The sequence below is a fragment of the Puccinia triticina genome, chromosome 1A (assembly GCF_026914185.1).
Source record: "Puccinia triticina chromosome 1A, complete sequence".
NCBI classification, from domain to species: Eukaryota; Fungi; Basidiomycota; class Pucciniomycetes; order Pucciniales; family Pucciniaceae; genus Puccinia; species Puccinia triticina.
This window is the reverse complement of record NC_070558.1, coordinates 5,884,113-5,911,932: the sequence shown is the minus strand read 5'-3', so window position 1 is coordinate 5,911,932 and position 27,820 is coordinate 5,884,113. Positions and strand designations below refer to the sequence as shown.

The window sequence follows — 27,820 nt, the reverse complement described above, 5'->3', positions numbered from 1 at the left end:
AACAACAAAAAATCCCTCTTGATTTATTTTGATTATCTAATGATACTCTCATATATCCATTCTTCTTGCTGAGGATACTTCATGCTTGCTGTTACAGCAGTCAGTGGAAAATTCGAAGAGTATTTACCGCGCGTTTCAATCCACGCCAGTTTCTGCTTGAAATAACGAGAGCTGAGTGAGAGCATTGAATTGTTAGACCAGGCGGATCGGAGCGCGGGAGGGATTTTTATCCTGGTCACCTGAGAAGGATTATTTGCTAGGATATCAGCTTATGTCAATTCTTGAAGATAGGGGTACTACACCTTTTGGTGGTCTTGCAAGGCAAACAATGTTGTTTTTGTGGGAAATATGTCGTGTTGGGAGGGTGTAATGAAGGATCTGTGAGAACAAATTCAACTGTTCACCATATAGACTGGATGATTATTTAAACAAAGCCCTGCCAAATGGCATATATGAACTTGTTATTCCTTCAACACTGTGCCGGTACAATTTGGTTAATACCATTGTACTGGTAACATATTGATTTTTCCTGCTGTTATTGGTAATGGCAGCCGCTATTCTTAGTAAAATTTTCTCACATTGTTTTTTTGTGCACTGTTACTGGATGACTTCCCGTTGTTGTTTAGAGAGCTCTAGATGCCCCTCTAAATCCTAAATTAAGACACCTATCAAAAACTAAACCAGTGCACATGAAATGAATGAACTGTAGGGTTAGGAAAACATTTTCCTTTTTGTCAAAAATTAAGAATTTGAGTTTGTAAATTGAGATCTGGGAGGCTCTCAGACTTGACGGGAAGTCCTCCACTAGACTTAATTATGTCAGAAGTTATCTGGCTGGGAGTGAGCCAAGGAGCTGGTTGAGCTGGATGGCAGTGGGCCAAGGAGCTGGGTAATCTGGAATTCAGTCACCCAAGGAGCTGGTTGAGCTGGTTGAGAGTGAGCCAGGAGCTGGGTGGGCTGGATGGCAGTGGGCCAAGGATCTGGGTGAGCTGGATGGCAGCAATCCAATGAGCTGGGTGAGCTGGGGATGCTGAAACCCAGTGACACATTGAGCTGGGTGAGCTTAGTTGTGGGTTGCCATGGAGCTGGATGTGCTGACTCATACAGGTCAGTGGAGCTGGAGGTGCTGACTCATACAGGTCAGTGGAGCTGGAGGAGCTGGCCATTGAAAATAGGATCTGGTGGAGCTGGTTTTTGGGGCAGTGGATTGAGCTGGCTGAGCTGGGTGGGACCAGATCTACATTCTTTCAAGTTTCCATTCTAAAAGGAAGATGGGGACAAATCTTGCTCAATTTGGAATGGTAAAATTTTGCAGCCAAAACTCAACTGAAGTAGCAATGTGTGATTTGACCATGTTGGTGTGTCAGCTTTGTGATATTTGCAGGTAGATAGCTAGCTTGTGAGCTAACTGTTGCTATATGTAGTGATGGTTAGCTCAAATTGTAGCTTCTTGCTAGTTTATCTGAGGCTTAGCTCATCCCAGTGTGGGTAAGTTTGATGGCTAAACTAACTAGCTGTGAGCTAAACTACTTGGCCACTGGTAAACATGCTCTTAGACAGGCACACATTGGTCATCAAGAGGAGTAGCACCCTTGATGACTGGTCTGTGTTGGTCATCAAGAGGAGTAGCACCCTTGATGACCGGTCTGTGTTGGTCATCAAGGGGTGCTCCTCCCCTCAATGACAAATATTTGCTGGTCTAAAAATTTGGGTGGGTGGGTGTGGGAGTTACTCCCCTAGATGGGGTGCGCTACTCATGTACACCATTTCTTATGGTGTAAATTAAATTTCATCCCAAAATTGAATCAGTCTGGGAGTTTTGACACCTACACCCAGTGTTGTTGGGGTAAGTAGGTCTGCACACCAATAAATTGGGGTACTCAAGAATTTCACCCCAGTAATATTGGGGTGCACATGTAAGTACACCAAAATCTTGGTGTACATTAAGTAAATTTTTGGTGCATTTAGGCAGACCCAATGTAAAATCAAGACTGAATCAGCAGAAATTGGGGATAGCTTTATTCAAAGCTTCCCATCTCCACCCTCCATCCATGGATCTTTTTTAATCATGTTTTCAAAGCCATATCTCAATTTTCCAAATCAATCAAGAGGTTATGTGAATTTATGCAAGAAATAAAAAACTAATTGGTTATGACTTTTGTGCATGCTTGGCAACTTGATACATATATTTTTGGCCATTCTGTGTTTTCTTTTTTTTTCTTATTATTATTTATTTATTGAGGGGGGGAAGATAGGTCTAAGCTGACAAAATGAGGGCAAGATGGTCTAATGGGGGAAGACCATTGTAACCCAGAGTTCTTGCAGACTGCTCATCTGCAGAGATCCCAGTTTCAAATCCTGGTGGCCCCACCCCTCCCCCTCCCCCCTTTGAAGTTACACTACTCCGTTGACAGATCTCAATATTTCATAAAGCTATAAATATTGCCTGTAACTGCAACATTTCACACAGAAAATAGTAACAGCCTCATTGTGGGCTTACACCATACTTTTATCACCTTATTGTGCAATGTCAAATCAATAAGCACTTATAAAAAAAGCCTCCATAATGTAGAAGGGTAATAGATAGCTAGGATAAAGGGCAAGATGCACAATATGAGGGGATTCCAGTTTCCAAGAAATGGGGCAGTTATGTGATATTGCCAGAGAGGTCAGAGAAACACAAACATCCTTCCTCAGTTAAAGTAGAATGACCTCGTCACCAAGAATGGTTCCTTCAGTCATAAGCCCTCAAGCTTTGTTCATGGGTTCCATCAAACCCACTGAAAATGAGACAAGGTTGGGCTTAGTTAAGCCACTCTATCTCTTAATCTGCTCTTTATCCCTCAACAAAAGTTGAAGTATGTGAGCCTGTGTCTCTAAAGTGAAAACAGGACACAAGGAAAAGGGGAAGCGCTGGTTGTATTTCTTGGGATAAAGAACTAAAAACAGAAGGAGGTAGAAAGAGAGAGAGGAAAAGAAAGAGAAAGGGAGATATATGATCTGGAGGGGGTCTATCAACTCTTTGTAAGAGGATCCTCAAAGTCAACTTGAACAACCTGGAAAAGTTGTGAGGACAGCTGTGCTAGACCAACAGGGGCTACAGCCTCTGCACGCACCAAGGAAACGGTGGGGGGACACAGGATAGTAAACTGATCTGCTCTGATTTTTAGACTAGGTCTAGGATTAACAGAGTAACCTTGATCTTGAGTGGTTTTGAGGTGAAGAGAGATAAAGAAGAAACAGTCAAGAGACACAGAGTTTCAATTTCACTCTGGATAAGCAAGGTTCAAAGAAATAGTATACTTGCTGTCAATATCCTAGGCGCCTGTGATGGTAGGTGTACTGGGAGTGTGGTATCCTCTTTGGTGGTGGTCCTGGGTTATCTGGGGTGTGGTTCTGGTGGTCTGAAGTCTGTGTATCCTCCAGCTGCATGGGGGATCCTGACTTTGAAACTTTTAAAGGTTGGCTGACAGAATCACATATGTACATGTGATTGGAGCGCTCTGTTGCCCCTACAGCACTGCCTGTATAATTGGCTGGTTTGAGGTTATCCCAGTTAAACTGGGATGAACTCAACCAATTTAAACTTGGTTCATCTCAACCAATGAAATATAAATCCAAGGTACCCCCGATGAGATCAACCCATTTTAAATTGGTTGAGTGCATCCCAGTTAAACTGGAATGACTTCATCTCAGCCAAATATGCTGGCAGTGCAGGGTGCTGCTGCGCATGCTCATCACAAACAAGGAGCTCTATGAAGGAGTTGAGCTATTGGAAAGTGGCCAGTAGACACTTGGTTTGAAATTGCATGGGAAAGCAGAATCTGAAGTCAAAACAAAGCTAAACCTTAAATGTAAAAAGATACAAGAGAGATGAGGTTGAAATAATGATAAAGGCAGATCACTTTAGGTCAGCTTCACTGACTCTAAGGCTGACAAAGTACCTACCCATTTTTCTTTCAACATATCCACCATCCATTTAAATTGTTCAACAGCTTACTTTGTGCTAGTTCAAACTGCCTGTCATGCATTTCAACTGTTGAATAGCTGCCTCCAATTGACAATCCCGCCTGGATGGCCCTGTAAGTTTGAAATGTCAAATCTGTGGCTACATGGACAGATTTCTGTGGTGAAACTCCTCTGATAGGTGAAGGGTTTGTAGACCATCAGCCAGATTGGCCAAATCAAGAAACAATCAGTGACTCATTCATGGCAGTGAGTTGAGCACACATTGCGTTCTCTTGAATTTGACGGTATTGATGATTGTACCCAAGGCCCAAGAGGAAGAAACAGGAGAAGTGAAGTAAACTATATTAAAACAAGGCAAGCACTGCGAGGAGAAATGACTAATTTAAAGGGTGTTGAACAGAGTACACTCACAGAGAACACTTATAATACTGAACAAAGATATATGTATGAATGTTGAAATGCCCAAGCAGCAAGCAGGTTTTGTGTGTGGAGGAGGAAGAGGTGAGTTAGACAATGAGTATTTCGTGCATGGCATGTACGTGTATGCTGGAAGGAGATCACAAGTGCTATTGTATCTGCGTGTTTATTTTATGTTGTTTGAGAAAAAAAAGGCAAGATAAAGTGTATGATTGAAGCTATAAGACGCGTACTGATGGGATAACGATCAATTTTACCGGGTCCGTTTTTTGAGAGATGGATGCGATGGTCTGTTGTTAAGAGCTAGCATGTATTGAGAGAGGGGATGACGGGCTGGATGGATATCTGTTGGTGTGAGGAGAGTCTTCGATTAAGAGGGTGCCGAAGTGGCCAGTCTGGCTGAGAGTAAAGTGGCCGACCTCGGCAGCCGAATACCTGAGTTTGCGAGCGAGGAGATCCTTGGCTTGTTGGCGCTTGAGACGACGGAGGACGGGGGCGAGGATGTTGGAGCAGAAGAGGAGCTCTTTGTCGATGAGGTTGAGGGGCAGGAGGCTGGATCTGGAGGAGGGCCGCCGGCTGAGGAGTCTGTTGAGTTTCTCGCGGATCATCAGCCGCTCGACCCTGTGGGAGTTCTCGAGCAGTCGGACCGAGTTCGGCGAGGAGAGATAACAGCCGCGCTGGATTTTCGACTCCAGGTTGAGGCCTTTCATTTTGCCTGACTTGGCCAGCTCGAGGATGTTCGGGCGACGCTTGAGGTGCGGCGAGATGCATTGCGGGCCTACGGAGCGCAGCCTCGTCCGATGGAGCACCGCGTCCTTCGACAGACTCGTCAATAGGCCGTCTCCCGTCGCGGCTATCGATGCTAGGTCGGGCAAGTCGAGTGAGCTGAAGATGTGAAGAATCAGCATCTCTGGAAGACGGTCAATTGGAAACGGTCGACTCGGATTGAGTGCTAGCCAGGCCTTCAGTTCGTTATCTTTATCGGTTGTCTGTGTTGAAGGTGAGCTGAGCTTTTGTGATGCGGACGAACTAGGTATTGGGATAGGGGTATTTGTTGAGGAAGACATGGCTGAGTATAGGTTGATTGACACGTTTGTTCTTTCTTGATGATATTTCCCGGTTGAAAGTGAGCTTGACTTGGTTTTTTTTGGTATGAACTCGGGTTGATGGGCGTTCTTGTCTCCCTCTGTCAGGGAGGTTCGAGTCTTGAAGTGTGAGTTGGTGGTTGGAGAAGAGAGTGGTTGCCTTGGCAACGGCTGAGCCAGACACCTTTTGGACCCCCTTTGGCTCGGAAAAGACCCCCCTTGGCTCCCTGTCGACTTTCCGCAAAAAGTATTCGAATCCTCAAGTTAATCAATGCATGGGCATTGTAGCTTATCTGCCAGATCATGTGTCCTATCGCTTAATGATGCTGTGTCTGCTTCTCTGATTTTCCCGAGTAACAAACAGCTGAGTTGATAGACAGATGGCCCTGATTTGCTACTTTCGGCAGCGCCCATAGAGAGCCTGATAGCAATGGACAACCATTGGCCAATGACCAGCCGTGTTTATCTTTATCTTCATTAAATCTTGTGCCTGAAGACTACATGCGCTTATCCTCACATGATTGGGTTCGGATATGCCTGCGAGACACGAAGCTTTGGAGCTTAGAGCACTTCCGATGGCGTCCATCAGTAAACCCCTTCCAAATCCAGACCTAGGCCGTAAATATATATTTCTGGGGGGTCCATGGGGCAGCCGCACCAGAACTCGGGATTCTAGAACTGCAGATCTGGGAGAACTTCCAGATCAACAGGAAGTCCTCCACTTAATGCCAAACAGCTTTGAGAGGGCTGGAAAGTGGAGCAGTTGAGTGATTGGTCCGCATTTACATATTTATCAAAAATCCCATTTCACTGTACAAACAAAGCTGGCATTCAGCAGGTGACTAAACCGCAGTATGTGTGTTGATCTGATGGCCAGAAATAGCTGGATATTCAGCTCTCTTTGTTAGCATTGCCAAAAAAAAAGGGTCTGGGTCAGCTATTGAGTTTTCTAGATTGACATTTTGTTGTTGATTGCGGGGTGAAGTTTATGCAGAAGAACGACCATAGAGACATGCGTAGACAATACATTTTGTGTGGGGTGAGCTATGAGTAAGATTATTAGGGTGAGGGTATAGAGAAAAACTGCGGGAGAAAAAGGGAGAAGAAAAAACAAATCTGTGCTGCAACTGAATCTACATTTTTTATATCTGGAAAACAAAACAAAACTGTCTATTGATTGTTATCCGTCTTTATTTGCACCAAAAAACAAACAAAGCAAACTGTCCATGTTTCATCTCGACTTTGGACAGATTTAAAGAAAACCTGAGCACAACCATTCTTGGTTTTGTGCTAGGTGAGACAACGAGAGCACTAACAAAAGGGGAAAAACTGAACTGGAACAAACAGAAATTGACGGGAAGGATGTTTATTGAAGGTCCTAGAGGGGTCGGACATCTCCTAATTTAGTCCTGATCCAAGTGGTCCGAAGTCGAGGCTCGAGAGCAATGTAAGTTTCGGCATGTTCGAGTGGACCCAAGTAATCGATCGCCTTGAGGAGCTCAGGTTCGGACAGCTGGCCGTCGAGCTGGAGCAACCTGATAGCCTCAACCCTTAGACTGGGTCTGCTCTTGAGATTGTCGCCGATTTCTTTGAGATGCTTGAGGAACATGTCCTCGTGGGTTATCCGACGGCGCTTGGCAGAGGGCGGGGCGGAGAGAATCGGTCGGGCGAGCTGGGGGTGCTCCTGGATCTCATCCTCTTCCTCCTCCTCTTCTATCTCGGGCCTCTCCGCCTGCCAGAGAAGCGGGTCATAGGAGTCGTTCGGCGGGCTTTCTTGGTCCGTGCTTGAGCCTCTCGAGGCCGAGCGCACGGCGTCTCCAGCCTGCTTGGGTCCGTCGGCCACCGGCAGATGTCCATCAATCAGATCGCTGACCTGGTTGTATAACGGAAACCGCTTCTGACGCCATCGGTACAGGCTCTTCCCCTTCTCACTCGAGTTGGCCAGGAAGCTCGCCCATATCTCTTCCGGGAGGATGACCCGTTTGACGTGCTCGTCCCATCGGGCTTCGGCCATACTACGAAGATGCTTGAGCTCAAGGTAACTGCGTTTAAGCTTTGTTTAGGAGAAATAGAGAATGCTGATGTCAGTTGACAAGATGGCGGATGGGAAGAAGCAGAGAGACCTACTGAAGAGTAACGACTGCGACAGCCGGTCGGGTCTTTAGCTTTCGAGCCCGTTTTCACCTCGGAGCCGGCAAGTGCCTGAGCGGCAGTGGGCCAAGTGGAGCCCCTGAAACCATTAGCAGGCGTCGGATTTCTCTGCAGTTCAGCCTTGAGCACGGCGATCAAAGTCAGGTCGTCCTGCTCCGTCCAGCGACAGATCGGCTTGATTGTCGGAGGGCCCGGCGAGTCCATCGGCCGCATCATGTGTACGGGTGTCTCCGGCTTCATTGACTGTATCAGCTCCGGCCCGGCGTCTTCAATTTGCGCCATGTTAAGAACGGCACTGCTTCACAAAAAGGAAAAAAAAAAAAAAAAAAAACAGCTCCAACAGAAACTAGTTATAATCCGGTAGATATGGGTGTCTATACGTAATGAAGATTGGGGTTAAGGCGGATGGTTGGATCAAGAGGTCTCTGAAAGGGTGGACAACTGTTAAAACAAGGCAGGGAGGAACTTGACTTCTTGGAACTTGTTTTAAGAAACCGCTGCCACCGAAGACGGTTGCCAACTAGCAACAACGGACATGCATAGAAACTGTTCCCTTTCCCCTTGTAAGCATCTAGCCCAGTGTTACAGCTCGGTGCGGATGGTAACCGGTTTGAGCTGAGTTTGTATTAAAACTCGTTGCTTTTACAGTCACAACGGAATTCTCGAGGCAGTGGACCTCGCTCATTCGCCCTTGCTTCCCCTCACGGAACTTGGTTGAAGTTGGCACCTCGCACCCGTACCCGCAGCCGAAAGCTTCCAACAGATCAAGGTTGCCCCTGTTGATGTCACACTGGGGTTTTGATGTGTAGGGGGGTTGACGTAGTGCTGTTGGCAAAAGCAGTAGCCAAGCCTTATTAAAATTGACCTTGGCAGCTATTCTCAGTAACAGAAAGTGTTGATGCTTGGTGGGCAGCCCCCCTCCACGGCTTCAGCAACACTGGCACGAATAACCTTTGCTGAAAGTGTGCATGAGTGACCGATCCTAGTCAAAATTAGCAAGCATGTTGGCGCAAAGTGAACCCCTTTAATACAAACACGGCCAGGGCACCGTTGAAAGCGTAGACGATTGCCTGGGATTAAGATCGAATCATAGGGAAGGCCTTGCTCAGCTCTGGACCAAGTACGGAGGATGAATTCTTCGGTTTTGGCATTTACTCTTGCTGTTTCTTCAAGAACCTGGCCCCTTGGGGCCGCAAGTTGGGTCGCGGCGAAGCCGCGTTTGGCGGCGGAGCCGCCCACTCAGTAGGAGCAGGAATTTTGCGGCGAAGCCGCCCACTCCGTTGGAGCAGCAATTTTGCGGCGAAGCCGCGGGGCGGGGTAGAGCTGATGCTCGGCCCCTCGAGGGCTGGTGCTCGAAGAAGTTTGGGGCTGAGCTGATGCTCTGGGTTCAGACACCAATGCGCACAAACAAATTTTGATGGCTAGGAAGGCTTACGCTGATGCGCTGCAGCCTTAGCAGACTAGGGGCATTCTGTGATGAAAAGAAGAGCCCTATTTAAGCTAATCAGAAAGTCCTCGCAGCTACTGTATCCCGGTCCTCCCACAGAATTGTAACATGGGGTCATCTCCGATGAAGTCATGCCACGATCAGCCCCAAGACTTCCAATCTGGGTAGTGACCGCGAGTCCGCTCATTTGCTCGCACTTAGTCACGGGCTGCCGATCCCAGCCCGGCGCTTTTCCCCAAAGGAAACACATGCACCACCTTATGCGGAATATCATTCACGAAGCGTCTGACACCACGTAGTTTCAACTGTCCCTGGCCAGAGAGCCGGGATGAGCCCATACATTATAGACACCAGCCCTCAGAGCCAAGCGACCGAGCATGATTCTTCACCGGCGTGCCGGTGCATACAACGCAGCTTAGCAGATAAAATCCTGCTTGGCAAGCAGGTGCTGGGTAGCTGCTCTCTGGAAAGGTGTCCTCAACGGCGAGAACATTGCCAAGGAGGAGGCTGCTCCGGCAAGCAGGTCTTTTCACTGCTTGCTGGGGAGGAATCTTTGTTGGAATCATCCCTGGCAAGCGGATCCCCACTCTCCCGGGAGGATTCCTCCTGTCCAAGGACCTTGCACCTGCTTGCTAAGAAATCTTCCTCAACAAGCAGGTACAAGTCATTGGGGGAATGGAAGAAAATCCATCCCGCCAAGTACAAAGGTGTACCTGTTTGGAAAGCCCCCCCGGAAAGCAGTTACCATTTTTAACTGCTTGGAGGAATCTTCCTTGGAATTGTGCCCAGCGGAACAATCCCCAAGTAATATGTACATGTAACCGCTTGCCCAAGATGATTCCCAGACCTTGGAAAGCAGGTGTAATTTTTATGCCCAAGAGGAAGCCTTCCGGGCAAGCAGGCAAATCCATCACAAGGTCCTGCAACATTCCGCGTCAAAGGTATCAACAGGTTTGAAGCAAGGAAAAGACACAAAAAGGATGGGCCCGGTATATTTTCCCACTGTCAATAAAGGCCAGAAATATTACCTTTGTCTTCTACTGTTACACTGACAAGGTATCACTAGCTTCAAAGACATGGACACAATCAACGGAGGGACCTATGACACTTACTGGAAAACAGCAGAGGTCCTCAGACTTGCATTGCTGCCAATGCTGGCACAAAACCGCAGGCTGGCAGACAGGCAAAGCCCTACATCATTTTTTCTGCATCCTACTTATCCACAGCCCACTCTCAAACCCTCAAGAATTTTTCAACCACATTGCTGTTGAGCTCTTGGATGACCTGCCGCACCAACTCCAAATGGTCTACCGGGTTGAAAACCCCTCAGATCAACTTCACATCTTGCTCTGCTACTACCTAATGGCAAGGAAGCCTCAGAAGAGTGGAAAAGCTCTTGCCGGTGTTGGACTCCATACCCCCGCCGCTGGGGAGGGGGACTTATTGAAAGCACTATGCATGAAGAAGATCTCTGGTAAGCGGAGTGTGCGGACCTATTCCAAAAAATGTGCCAAACCCTGAACCATAAAAAACAGATCATTGTTGACTTAGCTGTGCATTTGGCGGAAGCAAATTCTGCCAGCATGCTATATGTGGATGAGCCCGGTGGGTGTGGCAAAACCTACACAATGAATACTATTATCCATTCCCTGAAAGCCATGTGAATCCCCGCAGTAGTGGTTTCATCCTCAGATGCTGTTTCCCTCATGTCAGTCAATGGCTCCACTGTCCACTCCCGGCTCAAATTTCCAATAGTAATCTACTCAACCAGCACCTTCATGTTTGCCCTTTGATCTCAATGCGCTGAGGTATTGAAAGAGGCAGGTGTGATCACATGAGACAAGGTTTCAATGCAACACTGACATGCTGTTGATGTGGTTGCAGAGACCGCTTTCTTCAAGATCTTATGCAAGACGGCCAACCTTTTGGTGGCAAGTTAGTCATATTTGGGAGGGGGGGATTTCCAACAGACACTCTTGGTTGTGCGCAACGGGACTATCTTTGACCTGGAGGCAGCCTTCATGATCACCTCATCTCTATGGGCCCATGTTATCAAGTTCTCCTTGACCAAGAACTTGAGGCTGAGTGGTGGTTCAGACTCTGCACTGACAGAGCTGAATGCTTCATTCTACCGCTGGCTACTGACAATTGGAAACAGTACCAGGCAGCACAAATATCATACCCCCCAGACACTTGACTTTGGAGACGTATATGCAAGCCTGACTGAGACAGCTGTTCCCAATCATTTTATAACCACCGTGTACCCCAGTTCACCTCTGCACTCCTGAGATTGAGCCAACAACATCAAATACTATGGCTCACGTGTGATTTTGGTGTTGCTCAACCATCAATGATGTTTGTTCCCGGTGCCTGCCCGGGAGATTTGTTGAATTCCTCGCAATTGACGCCATGGCCACCAATATGAATGGGATCAATGAAGAGGAAGCAGTGACAGAAGAAGTCTCCCACATCACCAGGAAAAAACAATGATCACTTGCCTACAAGTGACATGAAATAGTAAAAAGGCCCCTTTGCACTTTGCTGTGTCACCTGCAGACAAGTGATCATTAATTTTTCCTGGTGTATGTTCTTGATCCCCGGCCTGCCAGAATCAACCCTCCAAATCAAGTTTGCCATACTCATAATCCTGCTCCACAACCTTGACCTGGGAGCGGGACCAGACTATTGATAGATGAGATTGCCCCCGGTGGGTTCAAGTGCAGCATACTTGCCAGATTGCATGTCAGCTCTATGTGCACCATCCCCAAGATCAAACTTATCCACAAAGCTAATGCCCCTAATGGTGTATTGTTCAGTTGGTTCCAATTCCTGGTTGCAATAGCATTTCTGCTCACAATCAACAAGTCCCAGGGCCAATCACTTGCGCAAAGGTCATGGTGTACCTCCCATACTCTGTTTTCAGCCATGGCCAACTGTATGTTGCCCTCTCCCAGGTAACATCCATCACCACTCTCTCAATAGGGATTGTCACACAGCCAACACAGACCAATTCAAAAACCAATGTTTTTAACCTTGACGTGATCAGGAGGTGCACAACTCACCAGCACAAGATTGAGTGAACCAGAGATCAGGATTCTTTGCACATGTATATACAATATGGGCCTTCAATGCTATGTTATATAATTTATTTCTTCGGGGGCCCAAGGATCATCCTGGAGCCAAATTGACCCCAGTTGCTCTCATCCATACCCTTACCCCTTTTCCTATCACTGATCGCGCGGCGTTTGCGCCGCGTTTTCCCCTAGTCCTCCTGAGACGAGGAGGGAGATGGAAAAGCGAAAAGCTTTCCCGTCTTCCAGGGACTACACCATCGGACCATCGAACTGTGGCTTCCCTCCGTCAGGTGGGCAGGGGGCACTCATCTCCCAACAGGGCTATGAGCGGGAGCAAAACTTCGCGGAAACTGGTTCGTTGTTCTCATTCCGTGGTCCTTTGCGGCTGTAGGGTCGGACGGCCTGTCGGATCAGCATTGCCAACCATGATGAGGGCTCGTCAATTGCTGCGTGCCTAAACCAGGAGGAACCGCAAATCTTTGGTCGCTCCCTGCGGTCCCCCGAGAGCAGCTTCATGGATGGCGAAGCGCCGCCAACCGGAGTCCAGAGAGTGACTCCTTGGACCGCCAGAAAGGTCTATAAAAACAGCTGCCTTTCGCTGCTGCAGAGTTGCCCCACCCTTCACCATCCACCACTTTGTATATAGCACCTACCACACCTGAATACTTTCCCTCCAACAGTCTTTCCTTTCAACCAGAAAAAACACTCAGACCCGCCGCCATGTTGTCCACTGTTTACGTTGCTTGCCTTTTAGCTGCCTGTACGTCCCCAAGCTTGCCAGCTTTTTCCTGAAGCCTTTCGCTGCCTCTAAAGCTAACGCCCTGTGCTGTTCTTCTTCTGTCTGCTGCAGCTGCCTTTGCTACCCCCGCCAGGTGAGTGGTGCCTGTGGACCAGTGCCGAGCTGCTTGACTTTTACTGACGCTTGCTTGCTCCGCGACAGTCACGCTCCTCGTGGCTTCGCCCAATACTCCCAAGACGCGGCCAGTGCTGATCGGACCCGTGCCTCGCAAGCGTCCTCTACCCCATGGGGCAGCAGCATGAGCAGCTCTGACACAATCAATTCCGCCAACAGCCACAACTCGGGCTCCGCTTACAACAGCGGTCTCGGAAATGGCCTCGCTTTCGCCGGTGGTGTTGATCCTGTTTTCGGTGGTGGCGCCGGTTTCGGCAACTTCCAAGGCGGTGGCTACAATGCCTTGAGCGCCAACAGCGCCAATGCCAACAGCTTCCAAGCTGGAGGTATTGGTGGGTTCGGGGCCGGCGGCAGCAGCTTCTCATCCAGCCAGCAGAGCTCGAGCGTCTCGTCGGTCAGCTCCAGCTTCCAAAGCCTCAACGGGCTCATCGGTGGCTTCCAATCCCAGCTTGCCGCCGGGCAACTCACTCGGGACGTCGCCTTCCAGCGATGCCAGCAACTCGCCCAGTCCTTCCAGGCCGTCTTAAGCCAAGCCAACAACTGTGGTAATTGCTTCAGCGTAAGCAGCTGTCCAACGAAGCATCTCTTTTTTCTGAGGGCTGCGTGTTTATCCTTTTTCCTCTTGATCCAGGACCCTGGCCAATTCGGCAGCATCGCCTCCAGCACCTTGAGCCAGTTCACCAACTTCGTGAGCTCGCTACAAACCAGCTTTGGTGGAAACGCCTTCAGCCAAATCGCTTCTCGTGAGCACTCACCAGTGTACCTGCCAAATGAACTCCACACTGACCCTCCTGTTTGCGCGCGCAGCCTTGGTGGGTCTCACCTCGTCCTTCCAGCAGTTCTTTCAGCGAACCTCCGCCTCCTCAGCGATCAGCACCAGCAGCCTTATCCCCCAGAACTTTGGCCCTGTCTTCCAAGGAATCATGCCCTCGCTCGTCCAGCAGTTCAGCGCCAACAGCTTCAACCAACAATCGGACAGCAACAGCTTCCAAGCTGGAGGTATTGGTGGGTTCGCGGCCGGCGGTAGCAGCTTCTCATCCACCCAGCAAAGCTCCAGCGTCTCTTCGGTCAGCTCCAGCTTCCAAAGCCTCAACGGGCTCATCGGCGGCTTCCAATCCCAACTTGCCGCCGGGCAACTCACTCGGGACGTCGCCTTCCAGCGATGCCAGCAACTCGCCCAGTCCTTCCAGGCCGCCTTGAGCCAAGCCAACGACTGTGGCACTTGCTTCAAAGTGAGCAGCTGTCCAACGAAGCATCTCTTCTTTCTGAGGGCTGCGTGTTTATCCTTTTTCCTCTTGATCCAGGACCCTGGCCAATTCGGCAGCATTGCATCGAGCACCATCAGTCAGTTTACCAACTTTGTCAGCTCGTTGCAATCCACCTTCGGTGGGAACACCTTCATCCAAATCGCTTCCCGTAAGTACCATGTCGTCTTACCACCATCTGTTAGAAGTTCAAACTCCATACTGATCCGTTTGCTATTTTACAGCCTTGACGACTCTTAGCTCGTCGCTCCAGCAGCTCTATCAGAGAACCTCCACCTCTTCGGCGTTCAGCTCTACCAGCATCTTTCCCCAGAACTTCGGCCAGGTCATGCAACCCATCATGCCCTCGCTCGCCCCAGCCTTCCAACAGTCGGCCTTCCAGAAGAAATAGAGACTTTCTTCTATTTCCCTTCACCTGCCCGGTCTCTTTCCTGATCCGTTGAGCTTCGCACTATGTACCCTACCATGTAACTAGGCGAAAGTTTTATCACTCTTTCCAGTTTCGCATTTGTATAGTCTTTCTTTCCCTGCATATATCCTGGACAATTTTATGCTGCACACTTTCACTCGTCAGAAACACCGTTTTACCAACTGTATCTCACAATCACTGTCGAGATTAGAGAGTGTCCACCGAACAGCGCTGAATGACCTGTGCCATGCAGTCGTCCTTCTCAATATTGAGTGGTTGAACATTGAGCTTTCTCCCAGCTTCACAGCGACCATTTTCCGCCTTGTCATTTAGCCCATAGGCCAGCCCTCTTTTGGATATAAATCCCTCTCCAAATTGAGGCACATCAACCCCATGAGAAAACATATAGCCGTGTTTGCGGGCACACTTTTGTCCCCTCTGTGAACAAGGGATTCAAATGAAGCGGAGCATGCCGTCCGGGGGCATTCAAGTGTGCTTTGCTGACCTGAAAAGATTGTTGTAACATATTTTCCTCTCTAATGGGATCCTTTGGCCTATACTCATGAAGACTCATCAACTTGATCAGAGTTGTTTTCCTATTGGTTTTTATTTCGCTCATGGATTATTTGGGAAGAAGGTTTACAAAAGGAGATTCGGTGATTTCTTCGGAAGATTTATATTCTCTGGTGAATGACAGCCCCTTTTGAGAAGACATAGTTTTGAATCTTGATTCTGTGTTGCGATGTGAACCGGAGAGTTCATGGTATATCCGGCAGCTATCCGGTGGGAGTGGTGCTATGCAATGACGTAGCCGGGCTTCATGCGCCCAGCGGAGGATCCCAGGGATCTGGCCGGCCACCAACCAACAAGATCGCCAGCAATGACGCCCTCACCCGGAACCCGCCGGGAAGACTCGAAGCTGTTCCGAAGCTTAGGCCTGGCCCAGGATGTCAAGCCGCTCAACGTGCTCGCCTACCTCGCCTCCTCGTTTGTCTCGGTCTCCTCCCTGGTCTTCATCAGCGCCTCGACGAGCTTCGTCTTGACCGCGGTCATCCATTTACCCGCCGACCGGATCGGCCGAACCAATGGGTTGGTACCCTATACTTCTTCTTCTAATCACAATACCCCCCTCGGTTCTCTTGCTGACTCCGGTCTGATGATTTGAAAGCGCGCTCATCTTGTTGGACGAGCTTGTCGCGCTTCCTGCAGTTCTCGTTTGGGGGCGATTGGCTGATATTTATGGTTATCGCACAGTCACTGTGATCGGACATCTGGCCGTCGGTATGCAGACTTCGGGTCCCGCTCCCCAACGCCAGTCTTTCATAGATGCATTCACGAATATTGATTTTTCCTGGTGCAGCAATATCTTTATCAATATACATCCAGTCACGATTCGAATACCAATTGTTTCTATGCCGCGTCATTCTCTCGGTCAGTCGAAGCAAATGAACGCGATTCGAGTCCTTTGAGGGGTCTTGAATCTTTCTCATCGATGTGTAGGCTCTGTAGATCGGGTTTGCGGCACTGACGACGATGCTCAGCACGATTCTGGCCTCGATGACAGCCGCCCGTCTGCCGCCCCCGATCCCTGCGGCTTGCGAGGAATCTGCAAACAGCGCCGATGAGCGGGGAAATCTGATATCCAGGATCAAGAAACGCTCGTTAATCGTCAGTCAGCGTTCATCCCGTCTGTCGGGATTGATAGGCTTCACCAGCGGCTTGGGCGCTTTGTTCGGAGGTCCGTCAAGTCCTCATTCATCCCTTCTTACTCCCGCTTAACCTTTTTTTTTTTGGCCGTCCGGAACAATTGCAGTGTTTTTTCTCCTCCGATTGCCCTCGTATTTCGCCAGCTGGAGCCACTCTCCTGTCCGCGAAGCTCTCGAATCGGGCGTCAGAGCGTCATTCTATGTTGCATCCACCATCGCCTTTCTCACTAGCATCTTGATGGTCTTCGGTCTCTGTCGACGAGGAGAAAATGTGTGGCCGATAAAGATTCCTTCGTCGAACCCGTCAACTCATTGGAAAACATCTATCCAAGCGCTCACCTTGGGGTTCAAATTGATTAAGCAACATCGCCATTTGATCGTAGCTTACGCTGCTGGGTTTGCAGTAAGCCCGCTTGTCGGTTTTGCTCCTAATCATCATTATTAAGACCAATCCTTGCTCTCTTCCAGGCACGGGCAACGACTATTGGCGTCACCGGATACATCCCGGTGTTTGTAAATCAATACTACATATCAACAGGACAATGCCAACTCGATAGACCAGACGCGCCAGCTGACGAAGTGAAAAAAGGCTGTCATGCTGCGTTTGCATTGGCCAGTGCGCTCACAGGAACTGTTCAGGTTGGTTGATGCTTGCTCTGGTGTTCTTATCACAAATAAGCCCTACTAATGATAGTCCACTTTGGTTGCCCGCACCAGCTGTCGGCCCTTCTACTTTCTCCCGTGGTGGGATGGATGGCATCGGTCTACCCGCAGCCCAGAATCCTGGCCGTCTCGAATATCCTGAGTGCCCTGGGCTTCCTCGCATTCGGCCTGCTCCCACGGCCGAATTATTTCCTAGTCTGGCCGACCTGTATCTTGCTCGGCCTGTCGCAGATCACGGGGATCGTGGTGTCTCTGAGCCTGTGTGCCAGCTGTCGATGGCAGATCTTCCATTCCGAGTCCGCCATCGCCCGCCAGTCCGAATCCACCCCGCTCATCCCGCATCCTCTCCCATCGGATCGCCCACCACCGTTGCAGGACATCAGTGGCGCCATCGCCGGCGTGTACTCGTTGGCCGGCGGGCTCGGAATCTTGCTCGGATCTTTCGGCGGCATCCTTTCGGACTGGTCCCCGCGGGCCCCCTTCTTCCTCACCGGGGGCATCGCTTCTCTCGCCGGATTGGTCTGCATTCTTGCTGGCCATCCGGTAGACATTTGATCTCTAGAAATATCGCTTTCCACAAAAAAAAAAAAATATTTGCATGTATGATTTACGTACATAAGTTCATTCTCTACCTAGATCACTTGTCTCGTTTTACATTGTTCTAGACGCAATATCTTGTTGTACCGAAATATGCCCATAGTTCATTGAGCAACTAATCCATTGTGAATTATCAGGATTCATTTATCTCTGTGCGGCGCATCCATCCCTGAACCTTCGATTCAAGTCTCCTCATGTGTGATAGGGGAGGGGGTTGCGTGTGTGTGTGGGAGGAGTGAGCTTGTTTCTCCCTGTTGTAGTTTTGGTTGGGGTTCATTTTCTCGATTGGCTTGGGGGGTACACTTTTGGATGGATCATCATCGCACCGGAAATCCTTCTCCGGCGCAGGACTCAGAGAATGGGCCAACAAACAAGTGCTTGCAGCCTATGAGTTCAACAAGAGATACACATGTTTTCTGGGATTGTTCCTACACTGTCTACTAGACACACAGGGTTGACACTCCTACAGCGATGAGCGAGAAATTTAAAATGCTTGATGAGACATTGTAATACGATTGTGAACAAAAAAAGGGAAGTCCGATTGTTTATACACCATAAGATACACAGCGGACGCTTTGAGATAGGGGATGGCGGTTAGGAGAAGGCCCGATTGCCTTCGTCGATGACGCGTTCGAGGATGGCGTTAGACTGCTCAGGAAGCTGGGAGCAGATCGCATGGCCGGCGCCCGGGATGAGGAGGTACTCGGAGCCCGGGAGGTCTTTGTGGAGCTCGATGCTCCTGGCAGGCTCGATGAGCTGGTCCTGGTCGCCGACGAGGACGAGGATCTTGGCGGGGGCGAGGTCGCGGGCGATGCGGGCCAGCGAGGCGGCGGGGCAGGAGTGGCTTAGCGCGGCACTCAGCTGGCCGGCCACGCCCGCCGCCGGCTGCTTTCGCGTCCTCCGTATACGCTGCAAGAGCGACTCGTATATCTCTTCTCGCTTCGTGCCCCCTCCCTCCGTCGGCTGGGCTAGGAACTCCGCTGGGAATAACATGGTCATCAGCATCTCGATGCTCTGCTCTTCCGTCACCGTCCGCGACAATAATCGGGTCAGCTTGTACAGTCCGCTCAGCTTTTGCGTTTATCAAAACAAGGAAGAAGTTCCGACAGTGAGCGACTCGCTTTCAAGCTTCCCCCTATAGTAAATGGAAAATAAAAGTTTCTTACAGGAGGAAGGTCGAACTTGTTGCCAGCCTTGGTGCTGATGAAGCTGACGGACTTGAAGCGTTTGGGGACCAACAAGCACTAGCGAAGAGAGGGTATCCCACCAAGATGAGCATGGGCGGGGAAGGAGACTGCTGGACGGTGAGGGATAGAGGTGCACCAGTTCTTGAGAGATCATCCCGCCCATGGAGACCCCAAACAGATGCACCGAGCGGTCGGCGGTCCATCCCAGATACTCCATCAAGTCGACTGTGTCCTTGGCCATCTCTGAGGTCTTGTAGATCCCAAGCGGACCCGCACTGCAGACACCCGACAGATAATCAGCCCAATCTTCCTCTCTTTTTTTTTTGTGGACAGTCAGACCCAGACGGCTGCGGAAACTCACTCGCTGTTCCCCACGCCCCGGTTGTCAAAGACTAGCACGGAATGGTCGGGCTTGCGCGAGAAATGCTTCACTTGATTCACCCAGCCAGAACATGAATTATTGAGACCTACAAACTTGGATGGGTGAATCCTCTGAGCAATTTCGAATTTGCTTCATGAGGGCTTACCCATGACTGAGGAGAAGGCAGTCAACAGGGCGTGTCAGAAACAGAGCGGCGCTGGTGGAGTGGTTTTCCAGAGGAGAATGGACGAACCGAAGAGCAGTTTCTGGGCGCCATCGAGGGCCCCATGGAGCTCGAAGTAGAGTTGGTGGGTCTCGACTGCCCGGCCTTGGGCCACCGTGCAGAGTCCTTTCTTGGCACACGTCGCGGGATCCAAGATCGTCGGCACGATGCCGTTCGCTGCACTAGTCTGCTCGGCCATCCTGATCCGAGGAAGTGGAAGTCACGAAGTGGGCAACTCTCTTCGCCAGGAGGGGAAAGGGGTGCTACCCTCGATCACGGGGGTCTGCCTCGGGGCTCCCCGGGAAGAAAGGGATACATATCCGGATATCTCGATATCCGTGACCCCAGCATATCCTCACCCGCAACCAACTATTCCATCTCTCCACGGTTCATGTCCTCCTACCATCCCAACAGCCACCATGTCCGATCTCGATGACTTCTTCGACGATGATATCGACGAGGCTGCCTTCGATGCTGTCCTCACTGCCGCCGCCGCCACCTCCGTCCCGCCACCCTCCCGCCAGCCCGCAGTGGTACTGGCAAGCAGCTCGGACGACTGCTTCGACGACGACATCGACGCCGCCGCATTCGATGCAGTTGTCAGTGCCGCCACATCCGCCCCTCCACCGCCCACCCGGCCTACCGCCGGACCCAGCAGCTGCTTGACGCAGAAGAAGTACACGCAGACCACCATCTTCGGCGCCAGCCAAGTGCCCGCCAAGCCCACCCGGGCCAGCAAACAATCCACTAGCTCGCAGTACCAGCCGCCCGTGCCCAGAGCAACACAGCAGGAGCCCCAAGTCAAGAAGGTCAAGAAATGGGACACCCTCAGCGCGATCAAGGTGCTCCCCGACATCCTCCAGGACGGCAAGCAGAAGCGCAAGAAGAAGTCCAGGTTCGCGCCCGCCGAGGACGATGACGAGGAGATGGTCGACGAGGAGGAGCTGGACTCGGACACGGATCTGCTGGCCAAGGCGCTCCTGGAAACCGCGCAGAAGCCCGTGCCCATGAAGCTCGAATCTGACCCCGAGGCCATCAAGACCTGGATCTACAGCATCAACAAGCCCAAGCGCAAGTACCAGTACGATATCGTCGCCAGAGCACTCTACAATAACTGCCTGGTAAGTCTGCCAACAGGCTTAGGGAAAACATTCATCGCTGCCGTCGTAATGCTTAAGTGCGAGACCCTTTCCCTACTCATACACTCTCTCTTGAGCTTCCACATCTAAACTCGGACCACTCACATATCCCTTTGTGTCAAAAAAAAAAAAAAAACAGCTTTTACCGCTGGTACCCTCGCGGGAAAGTCATCTTTCTTGCCCCCACTAGACCATTGGTACAACAACAGGTGAGATTGATATGTTGCTTGGAGATATCGCGAGGAGTGACGAGTTGGATGTTGAAAAACACCAGATCGAAGCATGCCACTCTATCGCGGGGATCCCGTCGGTTGACTGCGTGTCCCTCACGGGGACGACGTCGGCGGCCAAGAGGGCGATAGCCTGGCGCGAGAAGCGGGTGATCTTTGCGACGCCCCAGACGGTCGCCAACGATCTGAGGCGCGGCAGCTTGCGCCCGGAGGATATCATCTGCTTGGTCGTCGACGAGGCCCACCGTGCCACCGGCGCCTACGCGTATTGTATCGTGGTCAAGCTCTTGATGAGATTCAATCCTCACTTCAGAGTCTTGGCATTGACTGCCACGCCTGGAAGTGATCCCGAGCGTGTACAGGCAGTGATCGATAACTTACATGTGAGTCAAGCTTATCGCGCATGTCACAGCACATCTAACGTTTCCTCCTTCTTGTTCAGATTGGGCATATCGAGGTCCGAACCGAAGAGTCGATGGACATCGTGCCCTACACGAAAAACAAAGAAATCGTCCTCGAGAAGATTTCACTGACCCCAGAGCTCGCTTCGATCCGCGACAAATGGGGAACGCTGATGCTGCCGCTGATCAAGCAATGCGGCTCGCTGTTCCACGGCTCCAAAGAGCCGGCCTACATCCATGCCTTCTCGATCACCGCTGCGCAGATGCATATCCCCAAGGAGAAGAGCTATCTGCGCCCGAACCTCGCTGTGCTGTCCAAGATGGCGACGGCGATGGCCAAGTTGCTCGAATACTCGATTACACTGGCGTTCGAGAAGATGCAGGAACTCAAGGAGGAATCGGGTAGATGCGCGGCCGGCGTGTGCAGTCAAATGGGCTACAAGTCGCTGATGAGCGAGATCCGCGAGCTCACCCAATCGGCGGGCTTCGTGCCGCATCCCAAGATGGAGAAGATGAAGGCGCTGGTGCTCGAGTTCTTTGTCGAGGCTCAAGAGCAGGGCAAATCGTCCCGCGTGATGATCTTTTGTCATTTCCGGGACATGGTCACCGACATCGTCAACTACCTCAACCAGGAACGCCCGCTCATCAAGGCGTCTGCGTTCGTCGGCCAGTCTAACGACGTCCGCGGGAACCGCGGCATGAACCAGAAAACTCAGAACGAGACCATCCAAAGGTTCAAGAATAACGAGTTCAACGTCTTGGTGGCCACCTCGATCGGCGAGGAAGGATTGGATATCGGCGCTCTGGATTTTATCATTTGTTATGAGGCTCAGAAAAGCCCTCTCAGAATGGTATGCCTCTCTCTCTCTCTGGCCGATCTTGATTACTGCTACATAGTAACCGGATTGATTATATAGTTGCAACGTCTTGGACGGACTGGACGGAATGAGGATGGCAAGGTGATCGTGCTGATTGCTGAGGGGCGAGAGGACAAGAACTGGGAGAAGGCGCAGGACCAATACCAACACGTGCAGAATGCGCTGCTCTCGAAAAAGGTGCTGGAGCTCTACGAGGACTGCGAGCGGCTCGTCCCGGAGGAGGTCCGCCCGACGCCGGTGGACAAGGAGCTGGATGTGCAGCCCTACATAGCCGAGCAGGTCGAGCTGGCGGCCGCCCCTCCCTCCGGGCGCAAGAAGAAGGAAAAGGCTACGAAGCGCAAGCGGCCCGGTGTCGAGGACATTCCCGCGGGCGGGGTGTATGGCTTCGTGAGTGCGAAGGACTACGCGGTGGGCCCGAAGTCGAAGGCCGAAGGGCTACGCCAGCGGGCGGAGGCGGCCCTGTTGACGGACGCCCAGGCCGCCGAACTGGCGCGCCACTGGGCCCGAAACATCTCCTCCGTGCCGGCGCCGATCGACCCGACGGACGTGCGGATCGAGTCTCTGGCGACCAAGAGCGAGCTCGGCTCGCGGCTCGACGCCGTCCCGCCCAGCAAGCGGATGGCGCGGAACATCCTGCCGTCGCAGACATACGCGCGGCTGATGGGCCGATGCGCGGCGTTCGTGGACGACGAGGCGTGCTACGAGCAGTGGAGGGACCGCCAGGTGGCCGGGCTCGAGTCCTCTAAGCTTCTCTGGTGGCCCGTCGAGGCAAGGGGCACTGGGGCCCAGAAGCCGTTCCGGTTCTGCTCCGGCGGGCCGCGCTCTGTGGCCCGTCGCTGGACTCCGTGCGCAGAGGAAAGTTCGGTGCCGCCTGTTGTGCCCAGTTCCCCCCGACTCTTGTCGAGTCCTTCGGCGGGTGGGGTTGGTATCCGCGGATCGAGCCAAGTCCTCGCAGCCCCTTCTTCGATGGACGACGAGCTCCCGGAGGTCGACGCGTTCATTCCTTCGACGAGGACTTCTTCTAAGCCGGCAGCCCTGTTACCGCCGCCTCCGATCGTCGCTCGCTCGCCCCCGGTGGTATCTACGTCTTCTGCACAGCAGCAGCAGCGTCTCGCCGACTCGACCCGGGCAGACGGCCAGTCGAGTGGTTTCCGGCGGCTGGCGGGGTTCAAGAGCGCGGTGGCCGAGCCTGCGCCGTTCCAGGCGGACGTGCCGGTGCGACGACGGGAGGAGGCGCCGGTGACGCCCCGTGGCCCATCGGGCGAGCCCGCGGCGGGGACGAAGCGGCTGCTGGGCCGGGCCCGGTTCGCGGACGCAGGCGACGAGCAGCAGTCGCCGCTGCTGGTCCGTGCGCGCGCCCAGAACAGGCCCCCGGCGGCGCCGCCGCTGAGCCCGAGCGAGTACTCGAACGGCGACGCGTTCGTCGCGCCCCTCCCCACCACCCAGATGCCCCGCGCCAGACGCCGGCCGGCGCTCGCTGACGAGGCCGGGCTCGAGGCGCGCGCCAAGCGGACGATTGCCGCCGACAGCGCCGACGACGAGTCGGACGACGAGCGCCGCAGACGACGCGGCGCGGCGGCCGGCAAGGCGCGGGCCCAGGACCCGCCCGGGCCTGCCAGGGGCCCCAAGAAGACGAGGGTCGCGGCGGCTGGGAAGGGCAAGCAGAAGGAGGCCGTGCGGGGCAACGAATGGGCGCTGAAGACTGGGCTGTAGGTTTCTCTCTCTCTCTCGAAATCGAAGTGGATGGGGGATGCTGAGAGAGGTGCTCTTAGGTTTGATCTGGAAGCGTCGGAGTCGGACACTTCCAGCTCGGGCTCCTCGCCTGAGGCTGGGGCTGGCGATGGCGGGGACAAGAAGAAGAAGAAGAGGAAGCGGAGGAAGAAGAAGAAGCGGAAGGGCGGGAGCAGTTCGGAGGAGATCGCGTCGGAGAACTCGGTCGACCGCGACTTCCTGGTCGAGGGCTCGTCGTCGTCGCGGCTCGAGGACGCCTGTTCGCCGGACAAGAGCATGGCGAGCTTCTACCGGGCCAGCATCCTGATGATGTCCCAGCCGCTCTCCGTCGTCAGGCGCAGGCTCGGCCGCCCCCGCTCTCCCCCTCCCCCCGCTCCGCCCGTCCAGCTGCAGTCTACCAGCCGGCTGCCGGACTCTTCTGAGCCCGCGAAGAGCGACGACCGGTTCAGCTTCGACTCGTTCTGTGTGCCCGATGAGCAGACCATCGAGTACGATGATGTTCCCAGCGATCTGTAGTTGTTGTTGTGTTTGTGTGTTTTCCCCCGGGGGAGTGTCCCGGGGAATGTATCAATAGCAATCCCCTTGTTTTCCTCGAAACATCCATCCATCCATCCACGAACCACCATCCATCCATCCAACGATGGTCCTACTCGCAATCCTGCTGCTGCTGCTCGCCTCCACCAGCATCGCAGCCCAGCAGACCATCCTCAGCATCCCCAGCCGCCCCACGCTCATCGACCTGCTCGCCCGCTCCCCCGAACACTCCTCCCTCCTCCATCTAATCCAGATCGCCAGACTCGTCCCCACCCTCAACCAGCTCCCAACAGCCACCCTCTTCGCACCCACCAACCAGGCCATCGCCAACGCCCCCGCACTCAGCAGCCTGCTCGCCGCACAGGACAACGTCCACCTCGCACTCCGACAGACGCTGCTCTACCATCTCCTCAACGCATCCCTGCCCGAGCCCAAAACAAGCCAGCAGCCGCCCGAGCTGCTCGACACCCTGCTCTTCCCCCAGTCGCCCGACGGCCAGCACAAGCTCCTGCTCGGCCACCAGCCCCAGAAACTGCGAATCGCCCTCCGCGACCAGGTCCGCTACATCGGCGTCGACGCCCGCGGACTCGCCGGCATCGCCCTCCCGCCCCCCGCCGCCTTCCGCACCGCCCCCAACGCCACCCTCGTCCCCATCCAGGCGGTCCTCAGTCCCCCGCCCTCGCTCCAGGAGCTGCTCCGGGCGACCCCCGATCTGAGCTCCTATCTCGCCATCCTGCCCGATCGCCTGCTCGCCCAGCTCAGCCTCCTGCCCCATCTCACCCTCTTCGCCCCCGTCAACGCCGCCTGGGACGCCCTCAGCCCCGTCGAGCGCGCCTATCTCCGCTCCTCCTTCAGCGCCGACGACGCCGCCAAACTCTTCCGCCAGGCCGCCGCCGACAACGTCCTCCGCCCCGAGGGCGTCGGCTACGCTCACCGCCTCCGCCATGCTTCCTCCCTCCTCACCCTCGACGGGAAAGCCCTCGCCATCGGCCGCTCGCCCGACTCCGATCGTCTCTCGATCAACGGCTCAGAGGTCGTCGAACAGGACATCCTGGCCAGCAACGGTCAGTCCAAAAATATCTTAGCCCGAGTCGCTGCTACTGATCACTTTCCCGCACAGGCGTCCTGCACATCGTCCCCAACTTGCTCATTTCCAGCGGCGACAACCCGCTCCAACTGACCGCCGAAAAATACCTCCTGGCGCTCAACTGCACCAAGTTTGTTAGTCTGTTCCGCCAGGCCAACCTGAGCAGCACATACCTCACCAACCGGGCCCCGAGCAACTACACCATCCTGGCCGTCCGCGACGACGCCCTCGCCTCCGCCTCCGCCTCGTTCGGCCGGCTGGACACGAACGACACCGAGAGTCTCCGCAAGTCGCTCCGCTACCACGTCCTCGAAGGCACCTATCTGCCCGCCGATCTGCGCGACGGGATGATGCTCCCCACCGAGCTCGCCTTCGCCGCCCCGGCCTCGCACGCCAAGCAGCGCATGCCCGTCTCTGTCTCCCACGACGAGCCGAGCAGCGACCAGAAGAAGAACAAGACGACGGCGATCGTCGGCTTCGGCGGCGCCAATGTCCTCGGCGGGGACCCGGTCCAGGTCGGCAACACGGCCATCTACATCCTCTCCCAGATCGTCGCCCCTCCGGCCGACCTGCTCCAAGTCGCCCTCTCCGACATCCGCGTCTCCACGGGTGTCGCCTCGATCTTCTCGGCCAAGCTCGAGGACGCGCTGCGCGGGACGGCCGAGCTGACCTACATGATGCCGACCAACCGGGCCTTCGGCCGGCTGGGGCTCGTGATGGACTATCTGCTGCTGGAGCGCTCCAAGGCCGAGCTTGGCCGGGTGCTGCGCTACCACGGCGTGGCCGAGCCGGTCTATCTGGCCGAGCTGGCCCTGGGCGCCAGCCGCCGCTACCCGACCCTCGAGCCCGCCGGCGCGGAGCTCTTCCTGAGCAAGCCCGACGCCCGCAACGTCTCCCTCCACGGGCCCACCCTCGCCGGGATCCCACTCAACGGCGACCTCCGCGACGCTCGCGTCCTCAGCCCCGCCGACTCCCTCACCGCTAACGGGAACCTCCTCCTCGTCGACCAGGTCCTCCTCCCCCCCTCGGTGCCCATCGACCTGCGCAAGCTGCTCCTGGGCGCCAAAGCCGCGACCATGCTCGAGCTCCTCCAGAAGACCAACTTCGACTGGATCCTCAACACCACCCATCATGGTACCAAGGGCAGGAGGGCGTTCACCGTCCTGTGTCCCTCCGACGCCGCGTTCACCAAGATCAACCTCACCTACTTCCTCGAACACCCTCAAAGACTCACCGCCCTCGTCCAACAACACCTCATCCCCGTCCCCCGTCCGGGCCCGCCGGCCCCCGCGCCCGTCGACCAAGGCCCTGCGCCGCTCATCCTCGCCGACGGCGCCGTGTACCCCACCCTGCTGAGTCGCGAGGAAGGCGGGCCGAGCCCGTTCGGCGCCGTCTTCTTCCGCGCCGCCCCGCTCTCCTCGGACGCCTATGGAGACGATGGGGACGGGGGGAAGGAGCGGACGGGCGGCGGCCGCTGGGTGGTCGGGATCAGGGGCGCCCGCGCCTCCGACGGCTCCTCCCACGCCTCCGCCGTCCTCCGCTCCGGCAGGACTTCCCCCGCGATCGTCGAGGAACGGGGCGAGCCCTGGAGCAGCGTCGGCGGCGTCCTCGTCCTCGACCACGTCCTCGTCCCGTACCTGCCCTCCCTCTGGACCCGCATCGCCCGCGTGCTCGTCCTCGCCGTCGCCGCCGGTGCGCTTCTTGCGGCGGCGGCCGCCGGCGGAATCTGGATCTGGAAAGCGTACGGCAGACAGTTGAGTCCTCTTCTCTGTTCCCCGACCCTCCCACGCTCTGGCTGACCCTGTCTGTGTGTAGATGGTGGCGCGGCGTCCCGGGCGCGCGCGCCGACGGCCGGGCTCGCCCGGACCTGGGGTACAGGGTCGTCGAGCCCGTCGAGGAATAACCGCCCCCCCCCCCCTTCCCCGCTTTCTCTGCCATCCATACCCGCCATACCCGTCCTCTCTCTCCCGGCTGCTGTTGTTGTTGTTGTACTCTTTTCCGATGCTTGGTTGTTGTCTTTGTGTGTGGATATGCAGGGTGTGCTTGGGTGTGTTTGGGTCGGGGGCGAGGCGGCCTGGGGGCCAGGGCGGGGCTGCTCCACCTGGGAGCCAGTTGGCGGAACGGTGGCTGAGGAAATCGCCCTTGGATGCAGGGGAAATGCTGCAGCCAGCATGGTTGTGGGCGCCATTTCTGAAGAAGTGCGCGCCAGCTGGCACCTCATTGTTTTTGTTTTTGGTAAAACCATAAAATGGATGGATTGCTTATACGTGAAATGTTTAAGCTTATGAAGGAAATTTTTAAGTATTTATATAGATAAAGAAACCATGACAGTTTCAAGCAAATCAGCGCATGA

At 53.8% G+C, this 27,820-nt stretch overlaps 6 protein-coding genes across 6 annotated transcripts; 3 read left to right on the top strand and 3 right to left on the bottom strand.

Moving 5' to 3' along the window:
• Positions 1 to 4,682: 4,682 nt before the first annotated feature.
• On the bottom strand, positions 4,683 to 5,453 carry PtA15_1A662 (uncharacterized protein; the record flags this gene model as incomplete). The annotated part of the gene is made up of 1 exon (XM_053165713.1): positions 4,683 to 5,453. The coding sequence occupies one exon, from the start codon at positions 5,451 to 5,453 to the stop codon at positions 4,683 to 4,685; it is 771 nt and encodes a 256-aa protein (XP_053016877.1).
• Positions 5,454 to 6,849: 1,396 nt separating this feature from the next.
• Positions 6,850 to 7,904, bottom strand: PtA15_1A661 (uncharacterized protein; the record flags this gene model as incomplete). Its single annotated transcript, XM_053165712.1, has 3 exons — positions 6,850 to 7,155; positions 7,282 to 7,524; positions 7,599 to 7,904. The coding sequence occupies 3 exons, from the start codon at positions 7,902 to 7,904 to the stop codon at positions 6,850 to 6,852; spliced, it is 855 nt and encodes a 284-aa protein (XP_053016876.1).
• Positions 7,905 to 12,357: 4,453 nt separating this feature from the next.
• Positions 12,358 to 14,712, top strand: PtA15_1A660 (uncharacterized protein; the record flags this gene model as incomplete). Its single annotated transcript, XM_053165711.1, has 8 exons — positions 12,358 to 12,496; positions 12,790 to 12,903; positions 12,994 to 13,015; positions 13,084 to 13,615; positions 13,688 to 13,799; positions 13,864 to 14,288; positions 14,361 to 14,472; positions 14,546 to 14,712. 8 exons carry the CDS (start codon positions 12,358 to 12,360, stop codon positions 14,710 to 14,712), a joined length of 1,623 nt encoding a protein of 540 aa, XP_053016875.1.
• Positions 14,713 to 15,550: 838 nt separating this feature from the next.
• Positions 15,551 to 17,654, top strand: PtA15_1A659 (uncharacterized protein; the record flags this gene model as incomplete). The annotated part of the gene is made up of 7 exons (XM_053165709.1): positions 15,551 to 15,819; positions 15,899 to 16,011; positions 16,091 to 16,161; positions 16,240 to 16,468; positions 16,544 to 16,839; positions 16,905 to 17,075; positions 17,154 to 17,654. The coding sequence occupies 7 exons, from the start codon at positions 15,551 to 15,553 to the stop codon at positions 17,652 to 17,654; spliced, it is 1,650 nt and encodes a 549-aa protein (XP_053016874.1).
• A 636-nt stretch (positions 17,655 to 18,290) lies between these two features.
• On the bottom strand, positions 18,291 to 19,666 carry PtA15_1A658 (uncharacterized protein; the record flags this gene model as incomplete). The annotated part of the gene is made up of 7 exons (XM_053165708.1): positions 18,291 to 18,458; positions 18,516 to 18,767; positions 18,863 to 18,940; positions 19,020 to 19,158; positions 19,245 to 19,314; positions 19,411 to 19,416; positions 19,498 to 19,666. 7 exons carry the CDS (start codon positions 19,664 to 19,666, stop codon positions 18,291 to 18,293), a joined length of 882 nt encoding a protein of 293 aa, XP_053016873.1.
• A 233-nt stretch (positions 19,667 to 19,899) lies between these two features.
• PtA15_1A657 (uncharacterized protein) lies at positions 19,900 to 27,370 on the top strand (the record flags this gene model as incomplete). The annotated part of the gene is made up of 11 exons (XM_053165707.1): positions 19,900 to 19,943; positions 20,015 to 20,366; positions 20,442 to 20,588; positions 20,797 to 21,201; positions 21,279 to 22,088; positions 22,155 to 23,824; positions 24,023 to 24,344; positions 24,634 to 24,936; positions 25,039 to 25,444; positions 25,501 to 27,220; positions 27,283 to 27,370. The coding sequence occupies 11 exons, from the start codon at positions 19,900 to 19,902 to the stop codon at positions 27,368 to 27,370; spliced, it is 6,267 nt and encodes a 2,088-aa protein (XP_053016872.1).
• Positions 27,371 to 27,820: the final 450 nt, after the last annotated feature.